General features: G+C 37.2%; 3 protein-coding genes across 3 annotated transcripts; 1 reads left to right on the top strand and 2 right to left on the bottom strand.

The window, feature by feature from the left end:
- Positions 1 to 4,174: 4,174 nt before the first annotated feature.
- On the bottom strand, positions 4,175 to 5,222 carry LOC126978022 (bis(5'-nucleosyl)-tetraphosphatase [asymmetrical]). The gene is made up of 3 exons (XM_050826756.1): positions 4,725 to 5,222; positions 4,568 to 4,653; positions 4,175 to 4,497 (listed from the first exon to the last, which is right to left on the bottom strand). The coding sequence occupies exons 1-3, from the start codon at positions 4,834 to 4,836 to the stop codon at positions 4,252 to 4,254; spliced, it is 444 nt and encodes a 147-aa protein (XP_050682713.1). The 5' UTR covers positions 4,837 to 5,222; the 3' UTR covers positions 4,175 to 4,251.
- A 5,009-nt stretch (positions 5,223 to 10,231) lies between these two features.
- Positions 10,232 to 23,073, top strand: LOC126977962 (serine--tRNA ligase, cytoplasmic). The gene is made up of 8 exons (XM_050826675.1): positions 10,232 to 10,660; positions 12,128 to 12,344; positions 13,005 to 13,165; positions 13,983 to 14,164; positions 15,878 to 15,968; positions 18,770 to 19,026; positions 21,193 to 21,319; positions 22,859 to 23,073. Exons 1-8 carry the CDS (start codon positions 10,340 to 10,342, stop codon positions 22,970 to 22,972), a joined length of 1,470 nt encoding a protein of 489 aa, XP_050682632.1. The 5' UTR covers positions 10,232 to 10,339; the 3' UTR covers positions 22,973 to 23,073.
- Positions 23,074 to 23,723: 650 nt separating this feature from the next.
- On the bottom strand, positions 23,724 to 26,139 carry LOC126977974 (tumor susceptibility gene 101 protein). Its single transcript, XM_050826696.1, has one exon. The coding sequence runs from the start codon at positions 26,018 to 26,020 to the stop codon at positions 24,809 to 24,811; it is 1,212 nt and encodes a 403-aa protein (XP_050682653.1). The 5' UTR covers positions 26,021 to 26,139; the 3' UTR covers positions 23,724 to 24,808.
- Positions 26,140 to 26,783: the final 644 nt, after the last annotated feature.

Below are 26,783 nucleotides of genomic sequence, written 5' to 3'. Positions count from 1 at the left end.
ATGTATACTTTACCCACGCAAATCGAGTGCGTGCTTAATTCACGTCCTCTTACTGTTTTAAGTTTCGATCCCGCTGAACCGGTCGCTCTAACCCCTGCTCATTTTTTAACGTTAGGGCCATTGGGTACGTTTCATTCTGCACCCGACATAAAAACTAATATTAATTTGTCACAGCGTAAACAGTTATTAGACAACCTGCTCCAAAGTTATTGGAATCGGTGGCGAAATGAGTATCTCCATGAGCTACAAATGCGATCAAAATGGAACACTGTTACGAACCCGGTGAATAAGGGTAGAATTGTTATAATTAAAGTGGATAGTTGTCCACCACTTAGTTGGCCGCTCGCCATAGTTGAAGACGTCCACCCAGGTTCGGATGGAGTCGTTAGAGTTGCGAGTGTGCGTACAAAAAATGGTTCTTACCAACGACCAGTAGCAAAGCTTTGTCCTCTGCCCACTCAATAAACTTACTGTTCTTTTTACATTCGTCACTTGGACGAATCCGCATTGTAGGTTAAGTTATATCTTGTTTTATTTTTAATTTTATTCATTTCTTCAATATAAGCGCGCGTGATGCATCTTTTTATTTTATTTTTTTTGTTTTGTTCAATTTTTGTATCGTTAATTGTTTTTTTTTCTCTTTTTCGCGTTTCACATTCCTTTCCTTTAGGGTACACCCTAAGGCTGGGGGGATGGTTGCGCCAATTAGCTTCATTGCGTAGAATGAAAGGGCTAACTTGGATCGCGGCATTATTCGCGAAGCGACCGTGAAGAGTATACGTCGACCCCCGCATCTCAAAACGTGCGTTCAATACGCGCCCGCGCCGCTACCTCATATTATAAGCTTTTTATTTAATATTTTGAGCTCTTCATAATTTACATTAATTTGAAAATGAGCTGTGTCTGTGGTATAATAAAGTGAAGGACGTCCTGGCGAGGCCTGCAGAAGATATCAAGGTTAGTCCCTGGAGTTTTACTGCTTTGAGCTAATTAGTATTACTAGGAGACGAACCCCGCTACCTTTTTTTCCATACAGTCCACTCAAAATAATCTTTTAGATTACCCGCGCGACCAGATGGTAATCTGTCAGGTCCTACTGAACTGGAAGATTTTAATTTAAATATCTTGCACTTGAATATCTTGCTAATTATTTAATGCAACATGGGTTGTCACTTTCAACTGCTAAAAGCAAAGTAGTTTTATTTAAAAATAAAAGACTTTTTCCTCATATTAAAATTAAAATTTATAATGTTGAGTTACCTGTTGTTACCAATGTTAAAATTCTAGGGATTTGGTTGTGAGAAAAACATTAATATCCTGCGCTCTGTATCTGGTGTCTGGTGGGGAGCTCACCCCTTCACCTAAAAATTATTGTACAATGCAATCATTCGCAGCCACATGGATTACGGCACTATGTTCTTGATCCCAGGAAATAAAGCAGGTCTGAATAAACTGGACAAAATTCAGGCTTAATGCTTACGCATAATATTAGGAGCCATGAAATCTAACCCCATTAATGCCATGCAAGTAGAGTGTGTGGAACCTCCCCTTTCACTTCGCCGTAAATTTTTGCCAATATTTTTTTTCTCAAATTAGCTGAATGTTGTGGACATCCCTTGCTTCCAAAATTAGACCAACTATTTGCTTTATACAATAATAACAATATTCCTGAAGACAAAAGACCCTGCATTCTCCACAGTTACTTATTATTCGCTCACCTCTCTTACCCCCTCTTCCAATATTCTAAATTGCCTCTATTTACTATGCCTTTTAGTGCACTCACTTTCCAACCATCTGTAATTTTAAACTTAGGTATAGATAAGTTTTCCATAGAAGCCAATAAAACTTTTTCTCAGATAATGTACTCTGATTTTTAAAATCTACACTGATGCTTCAAAAACAGACATGAGCCCTGTTGGTGCTGCAGCATGGATTCCTTCAACAAGAATTATACTGAGTTACAGCTCTATTACCATTCTTGAAGCAATTTTATTTGTTAAGTCTCATGGCATGAACAATTCTATTATTCTTTCGAGTCCAAAAGTTGCCTTCATCAATACTGTGAAATCCAATGAAAGAATGCTATGACCTCAATATTAACATTGTTTTAGCATGGATTCCAGGTCATTCAGGCATTCTTGGTAACGAAAATGCAGATGCCTGTGCGAATACAGCTATTGCAACAGGTTCCCTCCAATATTCAAAAATTTTCTCCCATGACTTGCGCACCATCCTGAAACCCAAGTTGCATGAGAGTTGGTCCAGCATTTAGCAAGTTTCCAAAAACTCTAAAGGCAAATTTTATAGAGATCTACAACCCGTAATTCCTCAGAAACCTTGGTTCTCCAAATTTAAAATTCCCAACAAGTCAGTGATTTCAACTATTTGTCGTTTACATTTTAATCATGCTTGTACCCCAGTATTTTTGGCTAAAATAAGAATTAGGGACAATTCCTTGTGTGAATGTGGTCTAGATGAGGGAAACGTGGATCATTTATTCTTCAATTGCCCTTTAATACAACCTTCTTTATACAATTTTATACCTCCTGAAATTCCCCACCCAACTTCCTTTAAATGTCTCCTCTCCCTAGTTTTCACTCCTTTTGTATATATATTAAAATAAATAAGATTAAGTTGTAAATAGCACTAAGTACGTATATCAAATAATTTAAGTAATTATATTTGTGTATGTCCCTTATAGTCCTAACAGCATGTATATTTGTTTCAGGTATAAGAAAATAAAACTTGTTTCAATCTTAAGCACCGATCACTACCATTAAAATTAGTAAAAGAATACTCTAAGCTTGGTGGTCTACCTTAACGTGACATTGGCAAACTTGTGGTATACCTTCCACAGGAGCCATAGTAGGAAGAATAGAATAGAAGCCATTCGAGCTTCAACAGTCGCCTGGCATGGTTGCTAATACCATATTCGTACATTAAATGAAGTAATGTGAGACGTAATTGTAAATTCTAATAAACCACTTATTGTAAAGACGATGTTTTACTGGCTCAACCTTAAAAATAGTAACAAGAGATACTTGTACATAGATTATAGCTAGAGTTAACAACCTAAATTATTAGTGAATTTAATATTTGGCCAGATAGAAACAATTAATACATACTTGTGGTTAAATAATGCTACAACACATGAAAGGTTGAATGAATTTTCTTGCACAGTGTGAAAAGGGGTCCATAGGTCGCTGGTTCATTTGGCTCAAAGGACCATGAAAAAGGGGTGCACTTAGGAGTAGATATATATATTGGTTTTATGGTAAAAGTATTTATTTACTTAAGATACTAAATTATCTATGATGCTTGCTAGTGAGTATGCGGATCTCTACTATTAATTGGTGAAAATGGTTAAATGGTTACTCGGACCAGTCCTGTAATGGTTATAGACAAATGGTTAATGGTAACTAGGACCGGACCGATCAATGGTTACTCGCGTACTGCCTTACTAAAGGCAACACATGGTTTTAAGTAATTAATATTGTCTACTAAGCAATATTTGTAATATAATGCTGTTCGATGGATTTACTTCGAACAGTGTGTTATAAGGTTAATGGCCTACATCCAAATAAACCACTTTACTTACAACACTCATTTGATTTATTCAGTGACTTTGTATCATTAGGTGACAAGAATGCTTATTTGTTCTTCTATCCTACAAAAATAGTTCATCTGTAAGGTTCAACTGATTTGGAATGGTATTCACAGTATATTTTATTACAATACAATAGTATTTATAATTAATTCAGATGGGAACAGTAACCCAACATTTTTCTTGGCAACAATTTATAAAACAAATTATTATGGATTATATATTATTAGCACTCATAATGGGATGTTTGCCTCAATTGATATTCACAATAAGGTATCTTCGTGAGATTTGCTACAAATTCAAATTATCAAGATACTTGGACATCCATAACCCATGGTAAAAATATTGTGTATTACACATGCACAAAATTTTTGGTTCCAAATTATCACAATATATACAATATAATGTTGGACTACAATCATATCAAATTTTGTTTTGCTTGTAAATGCTACAAAATAATCGATTAGTTGTTAAGAAGAGATATTGGGAAGAGTTTTGCCAACATCTATAATCTAATTAGCAGGTAATATAGGATATCAAAATCTTATGTGAATTAGTCAATTGTCCATAAAACTATATTATATTACTTTTTATTGTATACATATTACTTATTTACAGGTTGCTGATAAATTTCAAAATTAGTAGTGTTACTCTACATTTTTATTGCCTTCCAATTTTATAGCATATTCATGAAATTCAGACAGCAAAATCTTCATATCCTCAAAGCCGGATATTTCTTGAGCTTGTTGAAGTGGCAACCATTTAAAGTCTTGGTGTTCATCTGATAGTTTAACTGCTGTATTTGGATTCTTTAATTTTGCCAACCAGTACACCACTTCTTTAGGTTTCTCATTAACATTATAAGAAAGAGTTTTGTTTAAATTCTTATGAATCTGTTGAAAAAATATTATAAAGTATTTTATTTCAAAAATCAAAATCTGAAACAAAACCTTTAAGAAGTACCTCTAAATCTTTCTCACACAAGCCAGCTTCCTCTTCTGTTTCTCTTAAAGCAGTTTCCCAATCTGATTCACCAGGATCAACATGACCTAAAATATGTGTTACGTACATGTTTAGAAGTAATGCAATAAACTTTAATCTACCTATTACATTGCTGAACCTTTTGGTGGTGTCCAGTGATGTCCTCCATATGATGTTTGTAATAATAGAAACTCTATTAAACAATTAACATTTTTATATATCACCAATCCAGCCGCTCGAGTAGAAGTCATTTTTCTTAATTCGTTGTGTAATCTACAGAACTTAGAAACTTAAGCAAAGATATGTAATCAAATTAGGTAATTAAAAGGCTTTTTTGTTTTAGATTATAAATTACTCTTGTAAAAATTACACAATATCGACTCTACAACAACATGCGTTGGAGAAATTAATGAAAACGTGCATTAAATTTTAATTAATCACAAATAATTATTTATTTTTAAGTTGTTCAATGTTCATAACTTTCATAGCAATTTCGTTTTTAGTTTTTACTTTATTTACTTTTAAATTTTATTGGTACGGAATGCAAGACTATATGCAACTAAAGATAGGGACAGACAGTAGTCTAGCTCTAGCATCTACTCACTTGTCGCTACAGTCCCTTTACTATATTAGACAGCCTGAAGCAACTCTATAATAAATTGAAAATGAATTAAATTGTACTAAAAATAATGGCGGCAAACGCGGTCTCGCTCTAATAGGTATAATAAATTCGACTCTTGTTTGTTTTGGTTTGAATGTCATGTGACATGTCATTCATTCAAAATAAAAGTGGCTGTTAACGATTTTTTTACGAATTGTCGTTTTCTTTATTTATTTATATTCATAATAAAACAATAATCTCAACTATATGCCGCTTACGTTTAAACCATGCCTGCACTCCAGTATTTCTAGCAAAACTTAGAATTAGGGATCATTCTCTATGTGATTGTGGCCTTGATGAGGGAAACATGGATCATTTATTCTTTAGTTGTCCCTTAATGCAATCTTCTCTGCACAATTATATACCCGCTGAAGTCCCCCGTCCAACCTCCGTTAAATGTCTCCTCTCCCTAGTTTACACTCCTTTTGTAAATATTTTGTGTAAATATATTAAAATAAATAAGATTAAGTTGTAAATATTATTTAGTACTTATATTAATTAATTATTTAAGTATTTCTATTTGTGTATGTCATTTATAGTCTTACAAGCATGTATATTATTTGTTTCAGATATTATTAGAAAATTAAACTTTATGTAATCTGAACACCGATTATTACCGTTAAATTTAGAAGACACATACTCAAAGCTTGGTAGTCTAATCTAACGTGATTCTGGCAAATCTGTGGTATATCTTCCACAGAAGCCACAGTAGGAAGAATAGAATAGAATAGAACTTTAATCGTTTATTATTCAGGGTAATTTGCTTAACTATTTATAGAATAAATGCGTAAGATATTTCTAAGCTATACAATGTAATAAAAAAGTTATAGTATACATATATGTGGTTTAAAATCTTTCCGGTCAGATGGGATTAAGAGCTAATAAAGAATGCTTAAAGTGATAGAGTATTGATTTAATTCATCTAGAGTAAAAATTATAATATTATAATCTATCGGTAATGTTTGACACTTTTTTATCGATTGTCGATATTTTATTTTTAATTATTATTAAATTTATTTTTATTTATTAAATATTTTAGTATCTATATTTTTGTTTAATAAGTTTATTGATCTTAAATAGTTTATAAGTTTATTAACCTTTAAAATCCTTTTAATTATATTATATTGTACATGATGTGCAAAACATATTTAAAACCTAAAAATTAGGGTTAACTAATTTCTGTTATAATTTCAGATTCAGGACCCACGCCTACGACTTCAAAAGCATTTATTGCAACATCTGAAAAACGAATATTAAGGGCAGTCTAAACCGAAACTACTGCACAACGCAAGACAAAACTATTAAAAAATAATAATTTTGTAAATTGGTTTTTTTCTTTGAGATAACTAAAACGTGTCCCTAGTTCAAACTAGTTAGACTTGGCTTAGATCCATCTTAGAATTTACAAAGGGAACCTTTTTTTTATGGAATAGGAGGACAAACCGCCACCCACATTCTCTTCAACACCAGAGGAATCACAAGAGCATTGCCGGCCTTTAAGGAAGGTGTACGTGCTTTTTTCGAAGGTACCCATGTCGTATCGTCTCGGAAACACCGCGCAAGGAAGCTCATTCCACAGCTTTGTAGTACGTGGAAGAAAGCTCCTTGAAAACCGCACTGTGGAGGACTGCCACACATCCAGATGGTGGCAACACTCCATGTGTGTTTGGACCTGCGCTTTGTAGAGTGCTAGAATGTGGGCCGGCGTGAAGTATTGCCGTGCTCTATTGATGACGCCCAGCTTCTTCGAAGCCAATTTGGCTTTGCCCTTCAGATGGCCACGGAATTGGCAAACGCTCGAGATTTCGAGACCCAGTATTCCGATACTAGGCGGGGCTTTACGGGAAATGTTATCGAAGAGCGGTGATACGACAAATGGGGTTTTTTTAGTGGTAAACGCGCAAACTTGAGTCTTCTGGGGGTTGAATTGGACAAGGTTCAATTTACCCCATACCGCGACCTTCTCGAGAAAGGACTCGATAGAAGACACAAGTTTCTCCCGGCACTGGTCGACGTTTTCCCGAGAGAGACCTGCATGGCCCGTATATACGGCATCACCAGTGCTGTCGTTTGCATAGCAATGTATGTTGGAGGTGTCCAATATATCATTGATATGCAGAAGAAATAGCGGGGGAGATAGTACACAGCCTTGGGGCACTCCAGCGTTCACGGGCTTAGGATTCGAGCAAAAACCGTCGACAACGACATGTATGCTACGCCCAGTGAGGAAGCTGGAGGTCCACTTGCATAAGCTCTCGAGAAGCCCAAATCATAGAAGTTTTGAGAGGAGCACCTTGTGCCATACACGATCAAAGGCCTTCGCTATATCCAGGCTAACTGCCAGGCCTTCCCTCTTGCTTTCAATAGCCGCCGCCCATCTATGTGTTAGGTACACCAGAAGATCACCTGCCGACCATCCATGGCTTAAGCCGTACTGTCGGTCGTTGATCAACTGGTGACCCTCTAGGTAAAATAACAGCTGGTGGCTAATTATGCTCTCCAAGATTTTGCAGAGCAGGGAGGTGATAGCAATAGGCCTGTAGTTCGCCGGATCCGAACTTTCTCCTTTTTTTTGGATCGGATGGACAAGGGCTGACTTCCATGAGTCAGGGACTACGCCTTTGGAATAAGAGTGCCGGAATTAACGCGTTAGCACCGGTGTCAACTCAGGGGCACACGTTCTGAGCACGATTGGAGAAATGCCATCCGGCCCGCTCGACTTCCTGACGTCCAACGAAAACAGAGCTCGCCTAACAGTTTTCTGTCTGAACTGTACTTCAGGCATAGAGCTCTGACACCGCAGGATGGTCTGCGGTGTTTTTCCGTTGTCGTCAAGAGTCGAGTTGGAGGCGAAAAGAGCGCACAGGAGCTCGGCTTTCTCTTTTGCCGTATGGGCCAGGGTGTCATTCCCCATGTGCAACGGCGGCATGGACGGCTGGTTGAAGTTACCACGAGCAGCTTTCGACAACGACCAGAACTTGCATGTTCCGGTCGGGTAACTGGAAAGCTGCTTGCCGATTTTGACGACGTGCTTAGACTTCGCACGGGCGATTTGCCGCTTAAAAAATCTGGAGGCACGGTTATATTTCCTCTTAAAAACTTTGCAGTTCGGATCCATTGTGCCCAGCGCCGCAACCCAAGTTCGATACGCCTGTTTTTTGCAGTCAGATGCTGCTTTAACTGACGCATCAAACCAGAGCTGTGATCTGCCACCGATCGGTACTACAGAGCTTGGTATAAAAATATCCATGCCCTGCAGTATCACATCGGCTACTGCAACGGCGCAGGCACTAGGATCATCCGAAGGGAAACAAACCTTGCCCCAAGGGTCGGATGCAAAAAAGGAACGCATCCTATCCCAATCTGCTGACTTGTAGTCCCAAACGCGGCGGGTCGCTGGTGGTATGCGACGTTGGCGTCGGATGGGTACTACACTCCTGACCAGGCAATGGTCGGACGTTCCGAGATGGGCGTCGACAGAGAACTGGTAACGATCGGGATGTGTAGTCAGCAGAAGATCCAATAATAACGGCATGTGGCTATCCACATCCGGGAGCCGCGTTGGCGACTCAACCAATTGGGACAGACCATACGCCAATGCAAAATTATGCACAGATCGCCCTGTGTGGTACGTGATCCAAGCCATTCGGCATTGTGCCCGTTGAAATTACCCAAGACTACGATTACAGCGGAGGGGATCTGTGCAAGCACGTCGCCAATTGCTGCTTGAACGCAGCCCATGAGATGATCGGTTTCTGCGTTACCACTATGAGACCTGTAAACACACGCATAGATGCAGACGCGATCCTCTAAATCTACGCGGAGCCAGAGAGTAGACAGGTCCCTACCCTCAAAATTGCCGAGACGGTGACAGCAGATATCCTCCCTAACACATACCCCGGCATGAGGCAAACTGCGTCTCCGTAAGGAAACACAAGGCCGGCTGCACCGTCTCAAGATGGTGGTGGACGGCGTTTAAGTTGGAGTGAATTCCCCTGATGTTACAAAAGTCCACATTAAGCGTGGAGCAGGGTGCCGTGGTGTTGCTGCCTTTCTCCGGCTCTACTAGAGCCGGTACCCTCCTGGGGTAAGTTCTCTTTAAATACCGCTCTCATATTTTGTTAAGGGGGAAATGGCCTCCGGTCCTCGACACTAACCTATGCGAAACAAAGCGGCACTAGGCCGCTACTTCACGCCGGTATTCTGTGCGAGTGTGGTAAGTAGCCCGGACGAGTCTGGCCCGATTGTGCTGACGTCAAAAGACAGTAGCGTGACTCTCACTTTCAATAAGCCCGTAGTCGCCTCTTACGACACCCTTGGGCCTGGGACTACCCTATTCTTAAAAAAAAAATCAAATTCAAGATTTCTATATTTGGTATTAAATACATTTTACAAAATTACTTAAATCTACTTATTAAAGCAATTTACAATTAAGCCTTATATATGTAGGTATCAGAAAACTTATTTCTACAACCCTATCTACGTATTGAGGGATAAAACTTTATTATGCTTAAAAACTAATACATGAGGTTTGTGGGGGGGGAATCCAGGAAACTGGGAAAACCTGGCTATTTGCTATTGTATACCCTATTCTTTGACGCCCCGGGGAAGCACAGGGCATCATTCCCTTCCCTATACTTGTATAATACAAATATACGTTATTACTTGAAAAATTTCATAGTTCTACGTCAACGGAAAATACGCTATAATTTAATTCCCTTGGGAGTGTCGAAATATACGTTTTTTCGGCATAAACAGCTGTATCTTTTGTTTACGTTAACTTAAAAGTTTTATTTATTCACAGTTTTATGAGACGTCTGGGGTTCACGGGCTCTTGCTCTACAGAAATTATTTAGGGGTAACAAAATAAAACAATTATCTGTCAACGTTAATTGTTGGTCACGTCAAAATATCCTTGGTCTGATGACACTTGTGAAGTTGTCACTACACGTCAACGCTCAGCTGTGAATGTGAATAATTTTTTTTGTTGATGCGGCAATTTTATCGTTGCATTGGTGAATGGTGATTTATAGTGATTGGGGGTGACTGGTGTGCAATTTTGCTGTAGCATAGAATCTGAATATTAACTGAAAATGGTCTTGGATTTGGATTTATTTAGAGCAGATAAGGATGGCGATCCAAATAAAATTCGTGAGAACCAACGCAAGCGTTTTAAAGATGTAGCTTTAGTGGACACAGTAGTCGAACAAGACACGCTATGGAGAAAATTGCGTCATGATGCAGATAATCTGAATAAGCTAAAAAATGTTTGTAGCAAGGAAATTGGGCAAAAGATGAAAGCGAAGGAAGCAGTGGGTCCTGAAGATCAGGAAGTGCCATCAGAAATTGCAGATAACCTAATTAATCTCACCAATGACCAGCTCAAGCCTCTTACTGTGAATCAAATTAAAAAGGTACTGTTTGATTTACTTATTTACAAGTTACAATCCAATACATTGTTAATAAACTCTAAATATAATAACTCTAGGTATAATAAAATTATCTCATAAACCATATGGAATGCCAAATTAATTGATGTTCTTGTATGTGTACATAACCATGCTGTACCATGGCCTTATATTAGGTACTTATTACACAAGTTTACAAAAGTGTAATATACAACCCATATAAGTTATAATTATTCACTTATCACTGTAATGTAGGCTTTGGTAGTGTTTAAATTATACATGCTATAAAAGATGCCTCAATTTTAAATACAAAGTTTTCATGAAATTATGTCTTTTTATAATTCCAAATTCTATTCTATTTAGTTTGTTATAGATTCTCATTTTTGACCAGTGCTGAACCAAATCTGGTATAGACTGTTGATTTGGTTTTGATATTCTAGGGGTTGTACAAAAGGGGTGGAATTTCAGTGCAAAGCTAAATTTCCTATATTAGATATCTCCTATATATAGATAAATATGATATATTGTATACTATCTATTGCTGTATAAGATCATTATATTATCCCCTCAGCTGGGACTCACATAGAATTCAAAATGGCGCAGCTGGGACGGCCGTGCACATCTCACAGGCACTTGAGTGGGTCCGGTACAATGTAAACAATTTCCCATTTATGATGAGTGTAGGCATGTTACTTATACCAGCGCATTCGTTATGAAATAAGCTATGTCGTTGTTTAATAATGGTAGAGATAAAGACTTTGTAATTTTATCAATCATTGGCTAAAGTTGAAGTTTTTTTCCCTCCCAGATTATTTTATTTAAACCCTCAGATCTAACAAATAAGTTGATGTTTTATAGAAATTGCTAATTATATTGCATAACAAAACATTATTTAACTGTTATTTTATGTAAAAGGTTACATCTCCATACTTTTTTTTACACAAAAAACATGAGAATATTAAGTCCAATGCAAAGTGCTCGTGCACCTGAATTAATGAATGCATATTTAAAAAAAATTGTATGTTGCCGAGTGTGCTGTTGACATTAATGCTTTCCTTGTTTATACAAAATTGATTTGTTTCATTCTTACATCGTTGCGTTCACAATTAAAACAAAGAATAAAAAGAAATCTGAGACCATAGTGGATCAAACATATTATGTCTGGTTCGCAGTTAACCCCATTTTGACACCAGACATATTAGGTCTGCGTCCCAGTTGAGGGGTTAAGCCTAGTGGAAAATATGTAATTTTGAGGTAATATATTATTAACTTATTCAATACTCAGGTTGATTATTTGTTGTATAAGATAATCAGATATAAAAAATGTTGTTGAAGTGCAAGTTACAAGTGATCATCCATATCATAGATTTTTTTTAATTCAACTTCTGGTATAATGTATTATACAAATTTTGGAAGAAATAAAAACTGTCTTACCATCATATTATTATATTGTATTGTTTGTTGTATTTTCAGGTCAGAGTACTAATTGATGAGGCAATAACAAAGAATGAACATGGTCTCATGACAGCCGAGAAGGCTCGCTCGGCAGCACTCAGAGAGGTAGGTAATCACCTCCATGACTCTGTGCCTGTTGATGATGATGAAGACCATAATGCTGTTGAGAGAACATTTGGTGATTGTACTGTGCGGCAGAAATACTCTCATGTAGATCTTATTTGTATGATTGATGGTAAGTCAATGTGACTGCATTAATATTTATAATTACAAATAAATTTTTTATTGCCTGTAATTACATGCATATGAGTTTGACACATATATAATGCAGACAAAAATCTACTTGGATGGTACTGATACTATATTTATTTCTTTAAATAACTGTCTTAGTGAGTCACACAGTCTGAGGCTGTATGTGACTTAAATAGCTCTGTTTTGCAATACAAAAATTTACATGTTTCATTGTAGCCTTTAGTAGGCACATATAATAGTGAACCATTGTAATATCTGGGAGAGTGTACTATTTACGCGTTCGAAATTATCTTTGTTTGTCAATTTTAAAATGAATGAACTGTCATTGGCAAATAGCACTATCTCCCATAGATCTTTTGAATATTTATATAGATTAGTAAAAGGAAAGGCCCTAATATTGAGCCCTGGGGCACGCCCATACTCAATGGCGGGCCAGTAGAGTTCGTTGCGTTAATAGTCACTGATTGTAACTTTTATATTATATTGCTTTAAAATTAGATTTGTCACTATTATCCCCTGATTTAAATAAAACATTAACTTTACTGTATTTTATTAGATTTGAAAATTCGCTAATATCAACACGTTTTAGCTTAGAAAATTACACACACACATACATTTTTGAAAACCTTAGATTAAATTCTAGGTATGGATGGTGAGCGTGGAGCTACAGTAGCAGGAGGGAGAGGTTATTATCTAAAAGGCGCGGCCGTGTTCCTAGAGCAGGCTCTAGTACAGCTTTCGTTAAGGTTGCTCCTTGAAAAAGGCTACACTCCACTTTATACTCCATTTTTTATGAGAAAAGAGGTAATTTGTTAATTTCTGAATGACAACATAATTTTTTAGTGTTCCGTAGCAAAATGGCAAAAAACGAAACCCTTATAGATTCGTCATGTCTGTCTGTCTGTCCGTCCGTCCGTATGTCACAGACGAAAATATAAGAACTATACTGTTGAAACTGTATAGTACGTAGATGTATTCTGTGAATCGCTGTTGCGAATTGTTGAATAGGTGTTGTAAGAGAATGTGGGTGCCGGTGATCACTTAACACCAGGTGACCCGTACGCTCGTTTGTCCTCCTATTCCATAAAAAAAGCATTAAGAATTTCACACAACAATAGAAAAAAAATATTTTTCTGGGCTGAATACTTAGAACTGAATTTTTTTTTTCATTAAACCTTCACATATCTGTGGATAGGTCTTCAAAAATGATGTAGAGGTTTTTAATATAATTTTTTTCTAAACTGAATAGTTTTTGCGAGAGACACTTAAAACGTGTCCCCCCCGTAACTTCTAAAATCAGAGAATGACAAAACTACCGAAAATTACTTTGAACGAGATCGTACTCTTTTTTTATACGTCATAAACCGTTACAACGAACTACAAGAACATGTATATTATGTTACTTGCTGCTACGGAACCCTTCATGGGCGAGTCCGACTCGCACTTGGCCGCTTTTTTTAACTTCTGGTTGACAAAATGAAGAAAGAAATATTGCGTAAAGTACACAGTATCTTTATGTCAGCAGTTTTGTCGATGTCTTACTTAGTTATCTTATTAACACACTGTTTTATTTCCTAAAACATGAGCTGCAACCATTATGGAAATGGATTACTCCTTGCAGGTGATGCAAGAGGTGGCTCAACTTGCCCAATTTGATGAGGAGCTTTACAAAGTGATTGGAAAAGGATCTGAAAACAAGGGTGATGCAGCTGTTGATGAAAAGTACCTGATAGCTACATCGGAACAACCTATTGCAGCTTACCACAGGGATGAATGGTTGCCGGAATCAACTTTACCTATTAAGTAAATTTTTATTTTTTCTGTATTCACATAGTTTTCATCATCATACTATGTACCATCTTCTTAAATACTATTAAAGTTAAAGTAAATGAAAAAAGAGAGAAAGCTCTTTTTTTAATGTTCAAAATTTAAATGTGGAATTCATAATCTTTTTTTATAGTAGTTATAGTAATAACTTCCCAAGTCGGCAAGGGCCCTGGCGCCGCGGTATGCCATAGATCGGCGCGATTTTGGCGCGCGCGCAGCGGCCTGTCAAAGCGTATTATTTTACGTATATTAGTAGATTGAAAGAAAGAAAAATTTATTCCATACCACACACATAAAAATACAATCTAAATACTTACCCCTTATTCATAATGGTCCGCTAACTTTAAACAGCCACTAAGGAGTGTTTTTTCTCATTCTGACTTAGGTCAATAGAAGAAGACAGAGTGCGAATTAGCTATGCTTTAAGTTAGCAGACTATTATGAATAAGGAGATTTATATATATTCCTAGTCCTAACTTAACTAAATAGCTGTATAGCCAAAGAAAAGGTCGATGCTCAGCTGGTGCTGTAAACCAATACTGGCTGCAGCGCTATATTCAGCATCTACATGGTTAACTGTCGGATTGCTTATAATTATTATGATGATTTGAGTGAATGTATAAGAAAGCTATAGAACCATGCAGAATAAATCATCTTATAAACCAAATGAGGGTCAGAACTTGGTGAGGGCTTAGTGTGCCATACGGAACTTCTGATTTTGGGAAAATTTAGTGCATTGCAGCACTTGCTGATTTCGGAAGGCACACTGTAAAATATCGGTTGTCTAATTATTGCGGTATATGTTATTTAATAAATTCCGCCAACAAGGTATACTAATATAAACACAGTATAATACAAAAACAATAACATACATATGGTAAGTGATGCCTCAATTATAGGCGAAAATTACATTATATTCAATTAAATTAAGCCACAAAATAAAATAAGAACTATAATATATTATATATTTACGAATACAATCTTAATATAAATTAACACAAAATAGATTTAGGTCATCCCTCCCTTAAAAGAAACGTTTTAATATGTTTTTTAAATTTCTGTTTGTTGTGATCAAATATGTCGACTTCGTTGTGATGAATGTTATATTGGTAATTCTATTCAAGGGAGAGAAATAGCCTAAATTAGATCCTGCATAATTACAGATAAATGGATTATATTTCTTACACGCTCTCGGTTGAGATTTTGGAACAGCGAAGTTTAGTTTCGATATAAGATGAGGAGGATCAATAATATTATGTAGTAATTTAAAGAGGAACATACTGTCGAGCAATGTTCTACGGGACTTAAGTGAGTTAAGGTGGAAATATAAGAAGGATTTTTTTCGCTAGATTACAGCTATAAGATAAATGCCAGAAAATCTGATTATAAAGGTATGTAGTCTTGGTTACCCTTCGGGTACGGAAACCTAGCTATTTACCGTTTATTTATTACCCTGCAGTTGTTTATAAACCCTTTTTGAACCAGTGCTAATTGGTCAGCTTCACAAGCAACGTTTGAATTTCTTCGTACGCACAAATTTATCCCCATAGCTCGTCATCGGACCGACGAGCTCGACGTAGCTCTACGCGCGTAGAATTTCATCAGCGCTGGACTGAACACGTTAATCCAGTTCCATTCTCAGCGTTTGATCTTGGTGGTCACTTGAATGTAAATGTAAAACAATTTCAGATATGCCGGTCTGTCGACGTGTTTCCGGCAAGAGGTGGGATCGCATGGCCGGGACACGCGCGGTATCTTCAGAGTCCATCAATTTGAAAAGGTAGTTCTTTGAAATGACACTTACGAATATCAAAAGTTTTTTTTTTTACTATTTACCATCACGTCGGAAAGGGTTGAACTTTAAGGAGAATAATAGGCAAGAAGCTTATTGCTACGCTTTTAAATTAACATTCACAGCTTCGTCATTTTACAAATAATTTCAACTATAATATATAAACTGATGCGACAAAAATACTCAAACATCAAATACTCAATGCATTACATGAGTAAGTCAAATAAGTAAATGTAAATTAACACATATAAACAAGAGCTATTGAGTACATATAGTAGATGCATCAAATTCAAATATTTTTAATCAAAATAGGATATAAAATCACTTATTGAAAGTCAAAAACTACCACCTATTTCAAACAATATGCCTCAGACCTGAGGTAATGTGTGGTAATAAGTGATAATAATATGATTACAATGTAAAATCGTACAATAAAATGTATTATTTAAGTAATAGCCTGTGGGAGGTCGCTCAATTCCCAATCACTGGTATCATTAAGTCTTTTATGTAATAGTAACCTTTACCACACAAACGTCTTTTAACAAGTCTTTTGAATTTCGTAATACATTTGTTTTGAACATTAACATGAACTGGGAGCTTGTTTGTAAAAGCATATACTACGCCCCACAAAGACTTACTAACTCGACTTAGCCGCGTAGTAGGCATTATAAGTTTGTTTGTTCCTGGTGTTAACGTTATGGTTATGACAGTTTCTAGCAAATTCACTTATGTGCGTATGTATATACATAACATTATCAAGAATATTAGTATCTACGTCGTTTAATTATCTTATCTTTTTAACCGCGTATGCTGCAGAACTAAGTATATTAGCCAATCCTTCAATATGGGGGCCTCATTGTAAGTTGGAATCCAGAGTGATGCCAAGATTCCACCGGTTTTATCACCTCTCCATTTAACAAAACAGTCGCGTTCACATTTTTGATATTTGGTAAGGTAAATTTTATATATTTAGTTTTCTTGCTATTTAACATTAGATTATTGGGGCTAAACTAGTACACAATGTCCGATAGAATATCGTTTGCTTTTCTTCATATATAACCTGGTTTCTTTCCACTCTAAATATCAGTGAAGTGTCATCCGCAAACAAAACTACCTTTTGTTTTTTTTTCTATAAGGTTAAGAAGATCATTTCTGTAGATAAGGAAGAGGAACGGTCTCCGTCGCCAATGGCGCTTTTGGCTGCCGTATCTGCTTCCTCGTTGCCCATGATCCCTACATGGGAGGGTATCCATTGAATTATGACGGCTTTATTTTTATTTCTAATTTCGCATATGGATTCTTAAATGTCATAGGCTATCGGGTATCCTCGAATATTCGAGGTTAGCCGAGCTAAATGTAGAAGGGCGCTCTTTGAGCCAGATAAAATCACAAACTTATCACATTCGAGTGACAATATATAAGACAGGCATTCAGATATTGTAATCAGCTCAGTGTGCATTATGTTGGTGTCCGATTCAATTTTAAATTTTAAGCTGATTCCTGCCTGAGGGTCGAAGACCGCCGCTCCTGAACCTGACACATCTTTTGATCCATCAGTATACAATTTATAAAATGAGTTATATTTATCATATAGAATCCTTTCACAGTAGTTAATCATGTCCCTCTATTACATTTTCTTTTAGGCATATTTAGCCCCTCTATAGTCATAGCGATAATCTTTGACAAGTCCAAACTACCAATCCATGTGGGAGACAATGAATTTGAAGTTTTTTAATGGATTTAATTGAATGTTAAAGTTTTCGTGAACTCTGATTAGCAACGGTAATTTTTTATTTCTCCAATATACATTATTACACATATCATTAAGTGACTTTAATACCTCTATAGTGATGTTATCTTCAAACGATCTAGACTTCAACCAGACAACCAGCCAAATATTTTCGGCGGATATGTAAAGGCTGGAGACATAATTCACTCTGCCTGACATGGATTGGTGTGGTCTTGATGAAGCCTCCAATGACTCGCATTGCCTGATTCTGGACTATCTAGTCGTCTAGACTATCTCTATTCTAGTTTGTTTAAATGGCTTTTAATACTATTATCATATAAAAAACTTCCATAATCAAGCTTACTTCGTATAACTGATATAAAAAGCCGTCTACGGTATTTTGTAAGCAATTTATTAGCAATTATAAAAATATAATAACTTTAATTTTTAAAACATGAAGCAGAGTTTCTGGTAACAGGATCATCCTGCCACCACAAGCAGTATAGTTCACAAGCATGACGCATGGGCCAGCAATTGCCTCCCTCGACTCTACTATTTTATGGTATCGAACCGTCCCACCACAAGCATTTAAGTGAGCATCTCACCTAAATAACAAAAAAGAACATTTTAGATGTGTAATACGCGCTCTAATAATAAATAATAAGTATGAGACAACCCCACATGTTGTTTTTCATGCACAATATATCTCACATAATACTCGGAAGTTCTAGTGCGCATTGATAACCCCACGCGTGGAAACAGGGACGGCATTATTTTTATTTATAAATATGTACGGGGCAGTCGTCTGTTTTCAAACTTTTTCAGCGGTACTTTTGATTGTAATTTTTGAGGTGTCCGTCTGGACATCATATCACTAAGATGTCGTCCTTTCTGATCTTCCCTTTCTTGCTTAATACGTTCACTGGCATGATGCGGTATTGCATAGTGGGAATACTACTTAAGTCATATACATACCAAAGTATTACAACATCGGTAAATCATACTAACGAGCAGCATCCTGTTTTTACTTCAGGAAGTAATGAAATTAATGTCAAACTAGGTGGAGCAGTTTGTCCTCACATCGCCCCACGATAATGCCTCCTGGAATATGATGGATGAGATGATAAGCAATGCTGAAGGTTTCTACAAGTTGCTCAACATTCCGTACCGCGTCGTCAATATAGTGTCTGGAGCGCTGAATCATGCTGCGGCCAAGAAGTTGGACCTGGAAGCTTGGTTCCCGGGCTCCGGGGCCTTCAGAGAGCTGGTCTCTTGCAGCAACTGTCTCGAGTATCAGGCCAGGCGATTGCTCGTCAGGTGGGCAGGTCATTTTATAGTTCTAGGATTAGTATTAACAAAATTACCTGTAAAATATGTCAATTGGGTTGTTTCTTGTTTGTTTTTTTTTATTTTTTTATACAAATATAAGAGGGGGCAAACGGACAAGAGGCTCACGGGATGGGGAGAGGTGAGGGAACCGCCCATGGACATCCGCAACAACAGGTGTGTCAAGAAATGCGTTGCCGGCCTTTATGCTTTTTTCTTGAAGGTCCCTAAGTCGTATCTGTTCGGGAAAACCGCAGCCGGTAATTGATTCCACAAAGTAGCTGTGCGAGGCAAGAAATTTCTAACGAAACGCCCGGTTGTGGAATGCAAGACGTCTACGTGGTGCGGGTGGTACTTTGCACGTAGTGTCCGGTGGTGGAATTCGGCCGTTGGAATCAACCCGAACAGCTCCTCTAAGCACTCCCCGTGATAAATGCGCTATAAGATGCAGAGAGAACCCACATCTCTACGTAATGCCAAAGAATCAAGGCGATCGGAGATGGCTTGATCGTCGATGATTCGAACCGCCCTTCGTTGTATGCGGTCAAATGGAAGAAGCTGGTACTGGGGAGCACCCGCCCATAGGTGAGAACAGTACTCCATGTGATGCCGAATTTGCGCCTTATAAAGTTGCAGGCGGTGGCTTTTAGTGAAGTAAGTACTGTCTCGCCTTACTGAGTACACCAAGCTTTTTAGAGGCCACTTTGGCCTTCTCTTCCAAGTGACCACGGAACTAAACATCGCTCAATATATTGTCGCCAAGTATGCCAATACAGGCTGTGGTAGTTAGAGGAGTGATCTTAAATCGAGGGGATACGACAAAGGGAGACTTTAGTGATGAACGCACAAACTTGTGTCTTCTTGGGGTTGAATTGGAATAAATTTTGTCGGCCCCAATTTCAGACACAAGTTTGTTCCGGTTTTCGTCGACGCTATCGCGGGACATGTTGGCACGGCCGGTGTAGGAAGCATACCCTGTGCTGTCGTCTGCATAGCAATCAATACTGCTGATTTGCAGCATATCATTGATATGCAGAAGAAACATTGTAGGGGATATCCTCCGATCGGCTGAAAAGCTAGCAACCAATTTGCACAACTTCTCGGGAAGCCCACCATAGGATGGCAGTTTCGCTATCAGCGCTTAATGCCACACCCGATCGAAGGCCTTCGCTATGTCCAAACTCACCGCCAACGCCTCTCCCTTCGACTCAACCGCTTGCGCCCATTTATGGGTGAGGTATGCAAGAAGATCACCAGCTGAGTGACCCTGACGGAAACCGTACTGGCAGTCGCTGATCAGCTGGTGAATGATCGACTCCATTACTTTCGAGAAAATAGAGGTAATGGAAATGGGATGGTTGTTGGACGGATCCTCAGCCTTCTTTAAATTTGCCGGCGTGTGTTGTTTGGGTCATTTATTCTATAGCTTAAATTTATAGTTATGGAGACAGTGATAAAACACAATTGATCACGGAAAACATATTTCTCATCACGACACTTTCTGGAATACAGACCTAAAACAGTAATTGAAGAGCTTATATAGAAATACTGGGCTCCTCTGAAACTATATTCGCATTGACGCAAAAACTGGGTCGAAGCTTCTTTTATTGGGCACAAATTTCCGGGCAGAACAGCTTGAAAATCCATGCCTTTATTATGCTCTATGAACGATGCGGGACTCGAACCCAAAACCTCTGGCGTTCCGTACCAGTGCTCTGCCAATTGAGCTAACTGTTCGAGTGACGTATCGTCTTAAAATCTTGTATGCCTTGTCTTCAAAATTTTATTTGTGTATTAATCCTAGAAGTGAGGGTTATCACTTTAAAAACATAACAAATTGATTAGTCATTTACAAATTTTCATGCAAATTATGTGACAGCCATTAAACAAAATAGCATTAAAATAATTCCCAGCATTGCAGATTTTCTCGTGGGAAGTAGAAGTGTGTTTCCACCGTAGACTTTGAATATAATAGCGTACCGACGAACAAAGCGTGCGAGAGACAAGAACGTTTGTAAAGGAGATACAGCATAAAAAAGAAAAGCGAAGCTAAGACTTACGTCTATGACGTCTAAGGTTTCCACTAGTGTAAACTACAAGCTCGTAAGAAGCGAATAGCATTCTCCCATCGCTAAAGAGTATTTTTATTTGCAACAGGTACGGGCAGACAAAGAAGATGAACGCGGCGACCGAATACGTGCATATGCTGAACGCGACCATGTGTGCGACGACACGAGTCATCTGCGCCATCCTCGAGGTGCATCAGACAGAGGAGGGGATTAAGGTATTACACGCGACACATAGCCACGGTGTTAGTGACCCTGCAGCTTCTAGCTAAAGTCCGGCCGCCAAGCTCGAAGAATTTCATACGTTAACCTTTATTACCTGTCCTTTTCACTATAATGCATCTTGCATGCTTTACAATCCACGAGGACGGCAGCAACTGCATCTGTGTGAGCGAGTCGCATTATATTCACGCGGGAGTGACAGGGAAATACAGGTTAACGTACGAAATTCTTCCTGCTTAGCGCCTGGTCTATGGCAGTACTTTGTATGATGAATATAAATGTTTCTTTCTGAATCATGTATGTGTATTGTAATAGTTATTAATGCAACTGTTGTGTAATAAGGGGTATTAAAACACGAATGTGGATTTATCTCACGAGGCGAAACCGAGTGTGATAATAATATCGCATGAGTGTTTTAATACTTAATTATCAACAGTTGCATACAAGACTTTATCTACATCCAAAATATGAATCCTCTAAAAGATTCTGAAACAATTAGCTTACTGCTAAAATTAAAATAGGCAGTCCTAGTAGTAACCTAATATCATCCATTACTGATTATATATAAATAAACTAAGTATTAATGAAAGAATTATTTATTTAAGTAGTAATTTACATTTTGTATAGTGCAAAAATTAAAATTCACTTGAATATTATGTTCTTTTGGAAATTAATCGCTCATTTTTTATAAACAAAACAATAAAAATATCGATGAAAAATTGCGGGGATTCGCATAACCTCCTTTTTTTACGGCGCGCAACGTTCTGGTGGTGTGGAACGCGCGAAAACCAAAATGTTCTTTTTTTGAAATTCATACAGATGCCACGCATCGAGCAATAAGAATGTGGCTGTCTGTTAAAACTCTGAGCATGAAGGGAATGAAAAAAAATTGGAGTGTTGTTATGAAATTCATTACAACATTACAACACTCTTTTGGATGATGTAATGGTTATTAGAACATTGGGTGTTTTAATGTTGGCAATAAGCTAACTGTTTCAAAATCTTTAATGGAGGATTTAAAGCATGGGTGTAGATAAAAAACTATATAGTTATCTGTCTATTGTAACACCCATAGTAAGCCAATGTCTAATATGTTAACTCCCACCATGGAACACCCAATTAGATCCCCGCCCGTCATGTAGGTAATATCTACAAAATTGAAATGTATAAACCATCAGGTGTTTCATAAAATATATTTGCTTGAATGCTTGGCAATTCCGTTATAAGTCGTAGCGTATTATATAACGACCTGTGGAGGAATATGTTGTCTAGCAATGACTTATGAAAATATAAAAGGGATAATAATATCCAATAAGAACATCTCGCTTCGGTTGCGCCTGAAAGAATAGTACATGACATGACACTTTGGAAATAAGTTTATATACGCATATAATTAAAATAAAGTTTACTTCCCAGATGTACATCTGGAAAAACTTAATACTTGTCTAAATCATTCATTATCACCCCCCTCAGAATTTCGTAGTCAGGGAAGCACATCTTTATACTTAATATAGATTATAATTTTATTGTTATAGGTACCAGAAGCGATCAAGATGTGGATGCCTGACCAGTATAAAGAATTGATTCCGTTCGTCAAACCAGCGCCTATTGACGTAGAAGTAGCAGCAAAGAAGGGCAAGAAAAAATAGCTCATTCGGTCAAATAAACATTTATTTATTTTCGCTACATCTTATGTAAGCTTTTAATATACACTGTTGAGGTTTTTTTTAAATAAAATCATTCAATAAGATTTGTTTTTTTGTTTATGCATAATTATAAGATTCATATATTGTGGTGATCACCTATTTAAAGTGTTAATAGGTTTAACTGTCTATTATGAGTAAAACAGGTTGATAAAGAAAACCCCAAGACCATAAGCTTTGTCGGGATGATCATGATCTTGCCCTAAAGATGGCGTTCTCGTCCATGTTTTGGCCTGAAAACGGGCCAACATACACAGGTCCCCGGTTTGATCCTTGCCTACCACAAAGCAAAGAGCTTTCAGTTCTCGAATGTTTATTTGACACTTTAATAAGTTTGGCAACACTTGTGGTGTCTGGTGTTACTACAAAGTGGCAGTGGTGATTATATAACATCAGATGACTTGTATCTTCCATAAAAAAACTTTCAGACACCTGAAAAGGCACTAGGCCTTATTGAGATAATATTTAAAAATAAACATTGACCTAAAACAGCCAAAAGTGTTAAACTCCCAACTTTGAAATGCTGAATTGTTGGTACAATTATATTTTAGTATCTACAGAAAACCAAGTCTGTATCGAAACATTATTCATTTACTAAAAATCAAAACATACGGCTTCAAAATGAATACTTAATTGCCTCTGTGATTTCGCTAGCATCCGTCCACAAACAGGAAAAGTTGTCATTATTAAATCTCCATAGTGATTAAATATTTATTTACATAATATATCACCATCCAATGCTTTATAGATTTCCATGATGCATTAACAAGTAAATGGACACATCACAGTCTTATAAACTATTAAAAACAGGTTCATATAAAATGAGCTGAGTATATAGTATCTAATAGACATACTAAATGTCTGAATGTATATTCTACAAATTAATTTAACCATAGGAGCAGTTTTAACTATCTTCAATTTCCATTTTAAGCTTTATTTTAACATAAGCATGTCATTTCATAGAAATAATATTACATTTCTCTAAAACAAATAGTCTTGAATGCACAGAAATATATAAAAAATCCATTACATCACATTATGTTGAAAATAGTGACTATATAGTCACCAATAAGCATATAATAGGTATTTGAAGATTTGCCTAAGAATAGTCTAAATCTTAGATTAAGTATTGGTCTCCACTCCGCTACAACTAGATACCCCAGACCTAGTCACAAAGTATGGAAACTAATACTACAACCAAGTAGGCGAAGTTGAGCCAGCCTTGAACAATGTGTGATATTGATGTGCAACATGTTCTGTTAAACTTTGCTAATAATTGAAACTAAAATGCCGGGTTGCATTGTAAAAATAATAAGAAAGACACTGGGATCACACATCATCAGTAAACTTATTTTGTATTTTATTAATTGCAATGTAAAATAATATAGTGTATGTTACAAAATTTGAAAGATTGAGGGTCAAGATGCCACACCACACGCACAAGCATCTAATACTTGCCGTAAAAAAAAGCTATTGTTCTTAGGTAGTGCAGTACCTAGTTGGAGTGCAGCGGGAATCAATCCTTAAACTAAGGTCTAAATATTTAAACATTTATCACTACAATAATAGAATGCCTTATTGTACCAGACATAGGCATAGAATTAATATTTGAATATTATAATATTGGATTAGTAATTTGAAACATACAATTGAAATAAAAATGTTCTAAAGCATACTTAGATATTGAAAGTATCAAGATTGAATAGAAAATCATATAAACATGTTCAACTTATCGTTACAATTTACAGAGATAGCAATATTGAATGAACAATCTGGCTGTCATTAACAAGCTAGTTGGGCTTTCTGTCTACATTTATGCATTAGTGCCCTTAATGTAAACTGTCTACGGGCCAATGTTCGAACTTGTTTCAGAAATGTGTCCAAATCGATGACTTCCTTACGCAATGCTTCCCCCATGTAATATATAGCGTCTTCAAGTGTGGCCTCCTCAGCAAATGAGTTCAATAGCTGGGAATACAATGGAGCCGTGGTAACAACAGCCTCATCAACATCAACTCCTTCTTGTCCATCCAATCTCTCTACTGCTGATTGTAATTCTTTTTCCTTATCTTGCAAAATGGCTACATTTTTATCCAAATCAGCCCTTTCCCTTTGAAGTCTTGATAGTATATCTTCTAGCCTTGATTTTCCATCTACTAGTTCTTGTTGTGTTCTACGTAGAGTCTCAAGCTCGGCTTGTGACTGATGTGCCTGCTCCTTGAGGCGTCTTCTAAGCTTATCTTCAACTGCAGACAGTAAAGATGCTTTGATGTGTTCCTCAGTAATAGTTCCTCCAGTAGCTGGGTCAGGACTAGCATTGTAGCCAGTAAATTGTGGGTATGGTTGTTGTGTTGGATTTGCAGGGGGATAAGGTGTCCCATTTGTGCTGGCAGGGCCCGGGTATGGAGTTCCAAAATTCGGATATGGCAAGTTAGGATTAACTAAGTAAGGAGTAGGAGTTGGGTAAGGAGGCTGGGGAGATACTTGAGGAAATAATGGGTATCCAGACGGTTGAGGCATAAATGACCCGCTTGGATATGATGGGCGTGCCTCGTTACGGGGTTTCGCATATACTGGTGGTAATTCCCCAAATGCAGATATCATACACTGTACAAGTTTTAGAAGAGTTGATCCATTTGCATTCCATTCATGTAAATACGGCAGATAAACCTTTCCGTTACTATCTACGTATTTCGATACTTTTATTGACATATCTGGAGTTGGCTTCACGAAGCATAATGGAGCGTGTTGTGGATGTGTATCGACAAGCCAAATACATACGGGTATGTTGTACATAGTGCCCTTGTAATTCACTGGAATTGTACCTTCCAAGTTAAGTAACTCTTTTCTGGTTCCATTATTAAACACAAATCCTTCTAAACGATAGTTCAAGCCTCTATATACTTGAATAAGACCTGCAACTTCTTTGCATGTGTAGTCTTTATGTTTATAATTACACAGAAACGGCTTCAGTGCCTGATCATCGTTTGCCATATTTGGTGAATAAACTAAATTATATACAGACTAAATCGATTGATGAATATTTTTCTCAAATACAATAATAATTAACTTCCGTCATCGCCTCTGCTAAATCTGCCAAAGAGAATTAAACCACAATGTTCAATGGTCTTAATTGCTTAGAGCCTTAGACTATACCTATACTCTATCTACGACTCATTGGCAGTTGGCACAGAACCACAGACAGAAGAGTATTACCACCACCAAAGAGAATTTAAACACTACGTATCACCACCTTAGAATATATTTATTAGACACATATATTTTTTTGTTTGTTTTTCTTTGGAACTGCACAGTATGGGCATTCATATATTTATACTCTTATATCATATAATTATACTCTTTGATTGACACTAAAGAAGGATTCTCCGCGTGCCTCTTTTAGATAGCAATAGTTTTGACAGAAGTAGTCTTATGTGTTGTCATATTATTCATCAGCCAGAAGACGTCCACTGCTGGACAAAAGATTTCCATGACGATCGGTCCTGCGCTGTCCTCATCCAACGTATTCCGGCGATCTTGACCAGATCGTCAGTCCATCTTGTGGGGGGCCTACCAACACTGCGTCGTCCGGTATTATTATGACTAAAATTACCACTCATGGAATTAAATCGTATGACATAATGCCATGAAAAACATGAGCTATGTTTTTCAATATTCTATTAAAAAATATTCGGTGACAGGGCCGCCGTCAAGATGTTTAGGTGAAAAGCAATACTTACTTGTGGAAGCACACTCC

This window comes from Leptidea sinapis, chromosome 46 (assembly GCF_905404315.1).
Source record: "Leptidea sinapis chromosome 46, ilLepSina1.1, whole genome shotgun sequence".
Taxonomy (NCBI): Eukaryota; Metazoa; Arthropoda; class Insecta; order Lepidoptera; family Pieridae; genus Leptidea; species Leptidea sinapis.
The sequence above is the reverse complement of the archived record's forward strand: the minus strand, read 5'-3'. Positions and strand labels throughout refer to the sequence as shown.

Excerpts from the sequence above, each read along its gene's own strand:
- LOC126978022 (XM_050826756.1), bottom strand. The coding sequence starts at position 4,836 with ATGACTTCTACTCGAGCGGCTGGATTGGTGATATATAAAAATGTTAAT. Across the intron at positions 4,654-4,724 it reads TCACTGGACACCACCAAAAG|GTCATGTTGATCCTGGTGAA; the intron begins GTTCAGCAATGT and ends CACATATTTTAG. Across the intron at positions 4,498-4,567 it reads TGTGTGAGAAAGATTTAGAG|ATTCATAAGAATTTAAACAA; the intron begins GTACTTCTTAAA and ends TTTTTTCAACAG.
- LOC126977962 (XM_050826675.1), top strand. The coding sequence starts at position 10,340 with ATGGTCTTGGATTTGGATTTATTTAGAGCAGATAAGGATGGCGATCCA. Across the intron at positions 10,661-12,127 it reads CTGTGAATCAAATTAAAAAG|GTCAGAGTACTAATTGATGA; the intron begins GTACTGTTTGAT and ends TTGTATTTTCAG. Across the intron at positions 13,166-13,982 it reads CATTTTTTATGAGAAAAGAG|GTGATGCAAGAGGTGGCTCA; the intron begins GTAATTTGTTAA and ends TACTCCTTGCAG.
- LOC126977974 (XM_050826696.1), bottom strand. The coding sequence starts at position 26,020 with ATGGCAAACGATGATCAGGCACTGAAGCCGTTTCTGTGTAATTATAAA.